The 12,894-nt window shown below is 41.0% G+C and overlaps 1 protein-coding gene across 2 annotated transcripts in view; it reads right to left on the reverse strand.

Annotated features, from left to right (window-relative positions):
• INPP4B (inositol polyphosphate-4-phosphatase type II B) overlaps positions 1–12,894 on the reverse strand; it is a 292,155-nt gene that overhangs the window by 165,064 nt on the left and 114,197 nt on the right. For both annotated transcript variants that reach the window (XM_043545736.1, XM_043545737.1), the window contains 2 exons: positions 7,993–8,104; positions 5,616–5,688 (listed from right to left, as the gene is read on the reverse strand). In XM_043545736.1, the coding sequence (XP_043401671.1) occupies positions 5,616–5,688; positions 7,993–8,104 (185 nt within the window). The remainder of the gene's footprint in view (positions 1–5,615; positions 5,689–7,992; positions 8,105–12,894) is intronic.

A 12,894-nucleotide genomic window follows, 5' to 3' on the forward strand; every position in this document is an offset into this window, starting at 1 on the left:
AAATTAAAAAAAAAAACACTCCAGAAAAGGACTGAGATAAAAACAATAAAACTAGAGGATTTACATAAACGAGATGATTACTGGTAGGCAAAGTTACAACTCACTTCATAAAGAACCAATATTGCACATGCTCATTTTTAAACAGCTCTTGTTTATTTCCAGGAACTGTCCTTTTTCTCTGGTTTTGAAGAAATTTCATGAAACTACTCTTCTTCCATGTAAAACTTAAGACCTCCAAGGTATCAACCTCTTTTTTATTAATAAGAAATTTACTTCTAAACTAAATTATTTAATATTAACAAAGAATAATTTTTAAAAGCAAACATAATAATTCTTAATGATGTTTAGCACAGATGAACAGCAGCATTTTTTGTCTACAGATCTCAAAGTACCTATACAAAAGTGATCAGGCATTATTGTTTTCATTTTACAGTTGAAGGAAACTGAGACATGGAGGTTAAATGACTTGTCCAAGGTCACAAAGTATTTTTTTTCTAGTGCCTTATCCACTGTGATAGACGCCTGGGATTCAGAAGGATATATTCAAAATATCACTTGGTTCAAACACAATGAAACATTTCCTATTTTTTCTCTTTTGTTGTGACTTTAAGTTCATGAAAGATGTTTTATTGACAGCACTGAAGTCCTGTCTTAATCCATAGAACTGGCACTGCACAGCAGTGTAAGATATCCCAATGTTCCTTAACCAAGACATGGAGTGACAAGCTTCAGACTTGAAAGGATAGTTCATATGTGTGGCTGATTCTGTTTTTTGCCAATGAGCAGAAAGCTGCCAACATGTGTGTCAACTCTAGTGCTTACTGTAATGTAGGAATCTGTTCACTATGAGTACATTTCAGATGCTAAACTAGACATGAAAAGCTCTATACCATATTTAGCTTTATGGGGCATCCCATCCCTGTGTAACTTTTTGAATATTTGAAACATTTTCAAGAAAGAACCTGTAAATTTGCACTCACAACATGTAATAACTCACATTTGCCTGTGCAAACACAATGCACACTTAACTGCTATATCTGTGCATACAAATACTGTTTGTGTTTGCGAACACAGGAATCTGTATGTGCAATAATGCCAAAAAACTTTATAAAAGGGCCACCTTGAAAATTTGGCTCTAGAGTTTTTCTTTTTGCATTTAACCAGAGTATAGGCAACACAAAAACTAGTGAACAATTGTTGCTGTTGTATTGTCATCCTAGCAGTGTCTCCAGTGCTGACAAATGGCCAAAACTGCTATCCGCAAGCAGGGCCATACTTCCCCATATGCAAAGCACGCAGTTGCGTAGGGCACCAGGAAATTTGGGTCACCTGTTGCTCCAACCCCTGGTCCGGCTCTTCCGCAGGCCCCCCACCCCTGCTCTGTCCCAGCCCCGTCCCTTTCCCACCCCCACTCCCCTGAAGATTGCAGCCATGCCCGACCTGCACTCACCGCATGGTAAGTGGAGTGACCTGGGCCCAGCCTGCTCTGCTCCCCTGGCTCCCAGCCGTGCCGCCGGCGAGTGCTGGGTGGCGGTTACCCCTCCCCCCAAGCCTGGGAGCTAGGGAAACAGAGTAGGCTGGGGCCAGGTCACTCCACTTCCCACAGGAAGTGGCCAGCCCCCATCCCCCATGGAGGCCTGGGCCAGCCCCTGCCACTCCTCCCCGTGGAGGCCTGGGGCCCCATACCCCCCCCCCCATGGGGGGGCTGCATAGGGCACCAAAAACAGGGACGGCCCTGTCCGCAAGCTCAAGAGAAGCATTTCAATTGAAAACTCTGGATCATATCTTGCAAACCTTTGCTCAATACAGGAGTCAAGTAGTCTTATTTGCAGCTTTGTCAACTCTTGTGATTTCCTTGAGAATTTTCAGATATTTGGAATTTTTCTTAAAGCCCCAGCTCTTGGAGTCAGGTGATTATGTAACAATCTTGCTTTTTTTTTTTTTTTTTGGTTGCTTTGTTTTTTTAAGTTTCTAGACCTCATGGTTAGGGAGAAAAGCTTAGAAAACTTTAAAGGCTGAAAGCCAGAAGACAAATTAAAAAGCACCCCAAATTTATTATTGTTTAAATCTCATTATTTTTAAGACAGTCTCATGATTTTGAGGGGGTGTGCCTCATGACTTTTGAACGTTTGGCCTTGGCAGCAATGCATTTAGCTTTTCTAACATATGGAGTAAAGGCTTGCCCAATCCAAAACTCCCTACATTTATAAAACTGTGAAATTTATGTAAAGAGAGACTTGCTTATGTACGAACTTTCAAAACATTTCACTAAGCAAAATGGAAAAAGTTCTCTTTTCAAAGTGCATCTACATGTGGAAGCCAGGAAATCACTGCTATGTATTTAACAACCTGCATTTTCCGACATTCTCACTGTAAATGTAAAGACCTCAGTATTTTCTGTTCCTTGGAAATCATTTACTTCTCCACATGCTATTCTTCACCCCTCACTTCAAATAAAACTTAAAAAACAAAAAGTGAACATTATTTCTTGTTTGAACTTCTGTTCACTGTCTAATGAAGGTCAAAGCAAACTACTGTCATGTTGTAAATTCTAATACTGTTGCTATTTATGGATTTTTCCCTCTAGAATAAAAGCAAGTATACATATTATTTCAGAAAAAATAACTTCAGTTTTGTTCATTTTTATTAGATTTCAGTTACTTTTCTCCTCTTTCACACCTTTACTTGAAAAACGTGGGAGAAAATTATTTTAATTTCCAGTATTATAAATGGATAAGTGAATTTCTAATAGTATAAATGAAGTCTTCAGGTAAAAATGGAATAATGATGAGGCTCTATGAGATATGACATTTATTCACATCACTCAATAAGTGCTTCACAGCTCACTTGAGGTCTGTGAGTTTCATGTATTAAGATCCAGTCTTGAGATGAATGCCAATGTCCTACTATGCCTACTACTACTTTTTTAAGTTTCATAGTTTCCCTGGCATCATAAACAACTCAAGCCAGAGTCTCAAAAATTGATACTGTAATACACATATATAAGTACACACACAGTATATTACTCCTGGGGGAATTTCGTGCCACTGTGCAATGCAGAACTTGCGCAGAATTAATGTTCTGCACAGAATTTCATATTTTTCCCCGCAGAATTGGAGCTGCAGAGCTGCTGGTGTCCATTACGGGTCACTAGACTCTGCAGAACCCAGCTCTCCAGCTCAAAGTGAGCAGAGCGCCCAGCCCAGCAGGGATGGAGGCTCTGCAGCTCTGGCTGCCTGGCTTGATCCTCATGAGCCCAGGGACAGGACAGGGCCTGGGAGACCCAGCTCTGGCAAAGGGTGAGGAAGGGCAGGGCCACACCGCTTCCCCTGGTGGGACAGTAAAGAAGCTGAGGGGAGTAAATGTGCTGAGGGGAGGGAGGCTGCAGGTGTCTGGGACGGGGTGGGGGGGGGAGGTTCCCCACAGCTGGGCTCTGGGGGGAGAGGAGTGAGGGTGTCTGGGCTCTGGGAGTGCCCCACGGCTGGGCTGTGGGAAGAGAGGGGGTGAGTGTCTGGGTTCTGGGGGGGCACACGTAGCCCCCTCCAGCACCTCCCAGCTGGAACTGGGTTGTCGTAGGGGTTTCTTTAACTCTGTACTCCTGGGGGAATCTTTTTTGTTGTTGTCTGTATTGTTGACATACATTTTGAAATAAATTTCCAAAGTAACTGAAACTGGAGTGTTATTTTGACAAATAAAATATGTGGAATTTAAAAATATTGTGCACAGAATTTTTAATTTTTGTGGTGCAGAATTCCCCAAGGAGTAAGTATATACAGTGTAGTATACACACACCAGAAAGAGAGACACTGTTATACACATTTACACATACAGAAAGAGAGGGAAAGCGTGAGGTATATAGAGAACATACATATGGGGAGAGAGACAGAGAGAGATTCATATAAACCCAGATTTGCCGAGGTGATATCTATGTAATAAATTATAGAGCCATGTGATAAACTAATTTATCATGCATCTCTGATTCATAGGTAAAGTTCAGGTCACGTTACGAATCTCTCCCAACCCCTAATCTCCCCCAAGTAGCTTCAATTAAAAAAAAAAAATAAAAAAATTAAAATCAAGCAACCAGAAAAATATTTTCCATTTTCCCCCAATATGTGGGTTTTTCCGCCTCCCCCTCAAAACAAAACAAAACAAAAAAAAACCACCAGAGGCCCAGGATGGGCAAGACTCCTTACTGGATCTGTAACAGGTTTTTTATACATAAAAATGTCAGTTTTAAAATCCTATATCTCAGAGTCATGCAGAACTAAAAATAGCAGCTTTACAGGGTTACAGAGAGGCTTCCCATAATGGTTTCAAATATAAGAAGAAATATATTGTGATATTTTAAATATAAGGAAAAGTTATTTCAAGTCATTTTTAGAGGTTTCTATGATGCCCTCTGAGACCTGAGCACTTGGACTCATGGTAAATAAGGCTTTACAGGTTTTTAAAAAACATATTTCTATCTGTAATGTATGTGGTGCAAAAAGAATACATGCTGGTGTGGTGTGTTTTGGGTGACCTGCATAGCTTTTTCTGTGGCTTTGTTACTGCTGAGGGATGTAAACTCCTACATTCAGGCTGATAACACTTTTAGAGCACTCCACTGCATCATGTAATCTCTCTTGGTATAATGAGAGAGAGAGCGAAATGGGCTGAGCATATAGACACTTCAAACCAAAGTCTGAAGTGAGCTCCGGAGCAGTTTCTGAACTCAAAATGCCCTGCCAGCAGCCCCTTCCTTTTAAAATCACAGAACTTTCAAGACAATCTCAGATAACATTGTATAAACAGTGGGAGAGGCGTACTCAGGAGTCAAATAATGTGTGTGCAACTATAACTACTTTATAGTCATTAACACAACACCATACGTTGCAAAAAATGGTGGGCCTCATCCAATGCTCACTGAAGTCAGTTGATGAAGTGAGCTGAAGCTCACGAAAGCTTATGCACAAATAAATTTGTTAGTCTCTAAGGTGCCACAAGTCCTCCTTTTCTTTTTGCGGATACAGACTAACACGGCTGATACTCTGAAACCTGAAGTCAACTGGAGTCTTTCCACTGACTTCAATAGGCATTGGATTGGGCTCCAAATGTGAGAGTAATTCAGCAGAGAACCACTAAGTCTTACTTTTCAGGGCCAGTTTCTGCAAATCCTTCCTCACGCAAGTAGTCAACTGGACTCTACTCCAGTGAGTGAAGAAAGCTTCCAGGAGCAGGGGTTTCAGGAAAACACTTTAAATCTCTAGTAGTTCTGAAACTCTTAAAAACTGGTATTGTTGTATAGCAGCACTTTGTCTTGGAATCAAATAGAAATCTACTCAAAATGCATTACAATATATACATAAAAGAATTAAAAACATCTTGTTGTTTGAACTGCTAAAATGCCCTTTGAACATCTTTTGTAGTTTGCTTTTATTAAACATTCATTGGCTGGTGCTTATATAGATGCAAATGTTAAACTTCAAATGAACATTAAATGGGGCACAACATTTTAAAAGTGCTCTGTTCAAAATCCTTGTATGCATGAGACTTCGGTGGTTTACCCTAAGTTCTCGCACTAAAAAAGATAACCTAATTATTTAAAGAATTGTTGATGTTATAACACATACCTGCATTTAATAGAGGTACGCTGTCTTTACCACTTATGCCTTCAGGTGCTGTACATTCACACACCAATGCACACTACAAAAGAAAAGATGTCACACTTTGAAAGGAAACATAACCACAAATGGAATTTTTCAGAAGTTGCTGCAAAGAAACAGCTAAAACAGCTAAATGTGAATGGCTTTGGGCAAAATATTTGTGATAAGCTATATTTCCAAACCTACCTGTTTTGTACAGCAATTTTATTTTTAATTACTAATTTTCTTTTTCCCTCTACAACTCAGTTGTAATATTTAATAATAGGTCGTAACACTGGAGTCTCTGTACAGAAGACAGCAAAACATGAAGGATTGTCCCAAAATGCTGTAGACAGAACTTTCCAACAAGACAATAGCAGAGTATAAAACAATTTTTGACAAGTTATATAATTTCAAAGGAATTTCTTTCACGGGCTGCTCTCAAAATCACAGCAGGCAGGCAGCATTATTTAGTACAAAAGCTATTTTAAATGAGGGTTGGGGGGAAAGGGTGGGAATTTTTTTTTTTACTGTCCTCTTTCCTCACTTGATGATTTCATCTCTTAGCACTACTTACTTTTACATAATCTTCTAAACCATTTTTAATGGTTCCTCTTCTGGCTTCACACTCATGTATAATTCTGAGCTCTAATGTTTTAAGAAAGCTGTATTTTTAAATATTGTCAACTGTTTTTTTTTCCCTTTCAAAGGCAGCACACCAACTTCTGTTGTGTTCTTGTATTTCTTTTAGGTCTAAATCCTAAACAACATACAGACAGACAAAGCATATAGCTATGCTTTGCATCATTCTGTTTAGTGCAGAATAAGATAGAAGGAATCTTTCCTTCATGTTTTGGAAAGGCTGACAAAGTACTTTTTAGCTTCTACTGCAACAGTAAGGCAGCCATAACCTCTGGTGGCTGCTGCCATGCCCCCTTTCCACAGGGAGGTGTGAGAGAGGGAAAACAGATTTATATAGCAGCAGATATTCTGCTCTCATCTCTGCCTCTTCCATAGCCTTCTCAGCCTTGGCCCTACCTGCCCCCCCATGCTCTCTAGTGCAAGGGGAACCCCTATGAATCAAAGCTCTGTACCATGCAAGGAATTCTGTCCTTCTGCACAGCAGAACCACATGGGTTACACTGGCAGGAGACGGTCTGCAGCCAAGGAATCAGTGATTAGTATAATAAATTCTTGTTCAAGGTGACTTTTAGTATTTCCCCCCTCTATTTTGGGCTGACCTTGCACTTAGTAAAATGTTCAGGGCTTACTAGCATCAGGACAGAAATCTCTACTAATACTAGTAATTCCTCACCCTGCTCTGAATTCTGAATGGTATTAACAGCCAGATCCTCGAGTAAACATCTGGTCACAGGAGAGTTGTGAGTGTACCGTGAAAGGGTTTGTAAGCAAAGGGGAGACGTTGCCCTTTGGAGGTGGTCTGTTTTGTACCAATCAACTTCCCAGATCTGGGGTTGGCTACCAGTTTCCTTCTGCCTGAATGTGCAGACTTTCAGCATGCTGAATAGTATACCCAGTTCAAAACTAATTGGTTGGGGGTATTTCAATATACTGATGAGGAAGTAGTGTGACTTCCTCAAAAGTTGTCTCTGGAATTGCACTCTCACCTGTTTGCGCACACAAACACGAAACTGGGTAACTGTGTCTCACTTAATTTACACATGAAAATACCCATTTACACACATTAACAAATGCATTCAAAGACCACTGAAACTATGGCTGTAACAAGTTTGCTGTGTTCTTCTGTCAACCCACCCCATCAACAAGTATTGGAACACAGCAGGGAGATTTAATTAATTAATTCTTGCAGACTCACTATGGTAGCTATAGCTCATTAACTGCCTCTACTAAATAACAGGGCTTGGGCACGAGGGGAGTGGTCCTCTCACAGGAGAGGAACCTAGATTGGAGGGCTGAGCTGCATCAAGAGAGGAATAGCCTGGGAAGGCAGCTTGGCTTATAATTCATCTTATGTATTTTGTGCTTATTAATAAAGCCAAACCCAAGTTCTGACCTTTCACAACATTAGTGCCTCATACTACATTCTGACAGCTCTCAAGTAGTGGTTAATTATGGTTGATTGAGATTTAAATGAATACCTTTGTTCTAAGAAAACAGAGGGGGAAAGTTTGAGAATAGAGTATCACTTGGCACAGCTCTATGCAAATGTATTTTGAATACAGAGAGCTGAGCAAACATATTGTACTTCATTCCAGCGCTGATTTCTCATTTAGCTTTTTTGAATAATGAGAACTTAAACCCCAGTGTGGTATTAGTAATATAGGCATCTGGCACCACTGATCATTCTAATTTAATTTGTTCAATGAGCTGACTGATTTCATACCTTTTGTCCCTGCACATCTGTTATGATGTGGTCTACTTCCCCCTCCTCTATCTCCCCCATCTTCACAAGGCTGACGTCTATGGTACCAACTGTCTTTCCACCATCAGGAGTCCTGAAACCAAAAATAATTAAAATTAAAAAGTTTATTCTTCAGCAGCCTTTCGTCACTTCAATACAAATATTTATGTCAGTACACATTTGCTCTTCCATTCATTTTGTAGCCGCTTTCATATGTATTAAAGTCATTTTCTACTACCATAAAGTAAATGGTAACAATAGGACAGGAATATATTTGTCCAACACTGCTTATAACAAGGAGAACTTTGACTATATTAGTTAAAACTCTAGATGGGCAAGTGCTCCCTAAAAGAAGATGGAACTCTTCCACAAATACTATGAATGTTCTAAATATTCTTCTGACTACACTTAAAAAGCTACAGCAGTTCTGCACGCCACCATAGCACTTTAGTAGCTTTAAAGATGCTACTTTCTTATGACTAGTGTAATTAATCCACCTCCACAAGAAGCAGTAGCTATGTCAATGGGAGAAGATCTCCCATTGACATAACGCTGTCTACACCAGGGATTAGGTCAGTATAACTACATTGCTCGGGGGCATGGATTTTTCTGCAGTTATGTCAATGTGAGTTTGTAATGCAGACCTGGCCTAGGGTACTACTAAGAAAACTCCATTACACACTGTGCCAATGCCCCATTTTATAATCTGCCAATTTACTGCACACATCAATTACTTTGGTTTATAACACTATCTGTCAGGAAAGGATATACAATGTGTATCACTAAACCTGCTGCTAAACCAAAATAGTGAAACAAGTTTGAACACTTTCTGGCACTCCTCTCTATAGCTAACTAAGGACCAATACCATTCCTCAGCTACTGGGAAGATATTTCTAATCTACCACACAAATAAGCAGGGAAGAAACATTCCTGTATTCCTGAGTTTGTTGTCAATGAGTCAAAGATATAAAGTTCAAATTTGGATCTCTTTATTTATGGTGGGATAAACGTTATCTGTAGCATGTAAGGTGCAGGGTGTCTCCTCAACTCCCACTGACTGCAAAACAGGACTAGGAGAGGGAGGTTTGGGGGATTATGAATGGTGAGAAGAACAGAGGACGGAGCTGGGTTTTAAGGAGAGGAAAGGAACTTGGAGGATGAAAAGTGGAAGACTATTCCAGGTGTAGGAGGCAGCATGATAAGAGGCATAAAATTGCAAGCAGTTAAAAGAGAGACGGGGAGTTCCATAGTCAGATGAGCAGATTCGGAAGAGTAGAGGGAATGAGGGACGGAAACGACTGCAGAGATGTATTTGAAGGCAATATGAAGGCTACGATTTAGTCAGGGGTATTTTTAGTAAAAGTCATGGACAGATCATGGACGATAAACAAAATTCATGACCCGTGACCTTTCCATGACTTTTACTAGAAATACCCCTGACTAAATCTTGGGGCAGCTGCCGCTGCTGTGGTGGTGGTATCGGGGTGGGAGAGGGGCCCCAGGGAGCTGCTGCAGGGAGTGGGGGTGGTGTGCTAGTGGCACCAGCTGCCAAGAGCCACCAGACCAGCAGCCGTTCTGGCCAACCCGGGGACTGATGCCCGTGCAGTCCCCAGGGCCGGCTGCCCGGGAACCACTCGAGCAGCAGCCAGTGTGGCTGGCCCCAAGCCACTCCAGCAGCGGCCAGGGGGCCACCTGAGCAGCTTCCCCCTGAGCCAGCTGCTTGGAAGCCCTGGGGTCAGCCAAACTGGCCGCTGCAGAAGTCTCAAAAAGTCACGGAATCTGTGACTTCCGCAACCTCCATGACAGACATGGAGCTCTATGACCATACAAATGAAAATGAGGAGCTTGAATCCGTTATGGTATGATAAGAAACAGGAAGGCACTGGAGAAAGGGCTATATGGTTGGCATGTTAGGAGCGAATAACTTTCAGAAGCTGAGTAATGTTAAGAAACATAGTTTCACTTTTTTATTTAATTTATTTATTTATAAAGTATACCGTATTCTTGGGAGAATACTCAGAGAAAACACTGCGCCTCCTCCTCATCAACATCAACCTTTTTATGGTTCCTTACAAAACCTATTTAACCAGTCCAAACATAGGAAGTAGGAAATAAGTATTATTTTTGACATTTTACTGGGGAAACAGACAGGGAGATTAAGTGACTTCCCCAAGGTAATATGGGCCCTGATCCTGCAATGAGAACCCTATGAGCTTTTCCTTGCACCTGTGCAGAGCCTCACTGACTTCAGTGGGACTTTGTGCTGTTCTCACATGTGTTCTTAATTTTACACACTATGAAGAGTCACAAAATAAGTCAATGGGCCTACTCAGAGTGTGGAAAGTTAAGCACACGTGTAGGTCTTTGCATGATCATGGCCGTGTTCACCATAGTTATTTGGGATATTTTCCTGTTCCAACAATACATTCTTAAAATGTAGTGACCTCTGTGGTTTAAGATAAATGTTTACTTAGTGGTACTAGCCACTGTTCTCTAAAATTGAAGACATTTAAATGTATGTACTCTGACAATACAGAAATACAATTTTTTCTTACATAAGCTTTGTAAAATTTTATATAAAGCTTTTGTGTGTTATGTATGTGGGGTTTTGTTTGCTACAAACCAAGTGCACCAAGCAATAATAAAAAACAACACACAAACACACACACAAACAACCCTACATTAAGTGACCAATAAACATGCAACGGGGTGGAAATTAGTAGTAAAGAATCAGGATTTCAGGTTGCCTTGGGTATTTATCAACAATACATAAACAATTTTAAAATTTATGAAAAATAATTTGCTAGTGTCCTTTTAAAAAACAAAACAAAAGGTAACGCTAGTTTAATGGATTCATGGCAGTTCACTCTGTCCTTTGAATGACTACAGACTACAGCTTTGACCTAATTTTTCATCTCTTTTCTCTTTCTTGTGTCACAATTGGCACAGGTAGACCAAGCTCCAGTACTAAATAGATAAATCAATCTATGAGGAGAAAGAGGGTATGCAATACAAACTGCTGTAGCCAGGTCAAACATACCCTTTAAAACTTATGTATCATGTCAGGTGCAACTGGTAAAAGACTATAAAGAATGAGGAGTACTTGTGGCACCTTAGAGACTAACACATTTATTTGAGCATAAGCTTTTATGGGTTAAAACCCACTTCATCAGATGCATGCGGTTGAAAATATAGTAGGAAGATATATATATACACAGAGAACATGAAAAAATGGGTGTTGCCATACAGACTATAATGAAAGTGATCAATTAAGGTGAGCTATTATCAGCAGGAGAAAAAAACCTTCTGTAGTGATAATTAGGATGGCCCATTTCCAACAGTTGACAAGAAGGTCTGAATAACAGTGGAGGGGGGGAGGATAAGCATGGGGAAATAGTTTTACTTTGTGTAATGACCCATCCACTCCCAGTCTTTATTCAAGCCTAATCACCCGTTTTTTCATTTGTCTGTGTGTGTGTATATATATCTTCCTACTGTATTTTCCACTGCATGCATCCGATGAAGTGGGTTTTAGCCCATGAAAGCTTATGCTCAGATAAATTTGTTAGTCTCTAAGGTGCCACAAGTACTCCTGCCATAAACCGCTTACAATCCAAATGACAGAAACATAGAAGATGAGATGCACCAGAAACCTACAGGAATAATCTGAGTTTCATGCATGCACGCACACATGCAAACACTTCTCTAAAGAGAGTGAAGGTCTAGCAAACCAGAATGGGGAATGCATTCCATGCTTATGGGAAAAAGGCACAGAAACGGGAATGGAAGAAGGAGATGAACAAGACTTAGAGACTGACAATCCTGGCTAAGTGGAGGGGACATAAAGGCAAGTTGTATGAGATGAGATCAGAGATGGACACTTGCCTTGAACATAGGTAACAAGAAGTTTAAAATCCATGTTGGGGAGCATGGGATGTGAGTGGAGGCAGAGGACAAAGTGGTCTGATCAAAGGGCAAAAAAGATAAGTTTAGTGTCTGCCTTTGGATGGACAAGTGAAATGATAGATGTGTCAGGGACTCCAGAGATGAGGGGGAAAAAAGGGGGGGTGGGAAATCAAGATGGGAAATAATCAGCGCATGGATGAGTGTTTTCACTTTGGGGGCAGAAAGGAAAGATTTGGATACGTCTTTAATGTTTCCTGTTTGGTGACATAACTCAAGAAGAGTTATTCTTATGGGCCTGGTTAGACTAGGATTTAAAGACATGATGTCAGCATGTGCTAACTAACACTTGTAAAAGTCTAGTGGAGACAAGGAGAAAGAAACCAGCTCAGAATGTGCTAAAGGTCTTGTCTACATCAGACTCTTACCATGTAACACATGCTAACATCACACTATTAAATTCTGGTCTTGACAAAATCTTGGTATTGTGGCCTAGCTAAAACCAGGATGTAGTATAGATCTCACAAGAACTGCTGGACATCTGAGAGATATTTGGAAGTTGGGCTATGTAAGAAACAAGGGTATATATTGATAAGCATCTGCACTTCTGTATACTTATTCAAATTGAAACACAGAACTTACATGTAATCTCTGTAACCCCCTCGTAGCGGGGTGGTTACCCCACTCCGGCCCTGAAGGGCTTAAAATAGCACGGGGAAAAAGCCCACGGAAAAAGCTGGGCTGATTGGGAAAGGAGCCACAGCTATAGCCAGTGCAATCAGGGCCCAGCTGGCCCTTATAACGGGGCAGAGGGCCAGAAGCAGAGACACACTCTCTCTGCCTTTAGAGGGAGAAGGGCCTGGCGGCTGCGTAGCGTACCTGGGTACCTAGGGCTGGGCAGGGCAGGGGGAAGGCCAGAGGAGCTGGGGAGCTCCAGCCTGGAAACCCCCCAGGCTGCAGGCCTAGTGTAAGGCCAAAAAG

The sequence above is a fragment of the Chelonia mydas genome, chromosome 4 (assembly GCF_015237465.2).
Source record: "Chelonia mydas isolate rCheMyd1 chromosome 4, rCheMyd1.pri.v2, whole genome shotgun sequence".
NCBI classification, from domain to species: Eukaryota; Metazoa; Chordata; order Testudines; family Cheloniidae; genus Chelonia; species Chelonia mydas.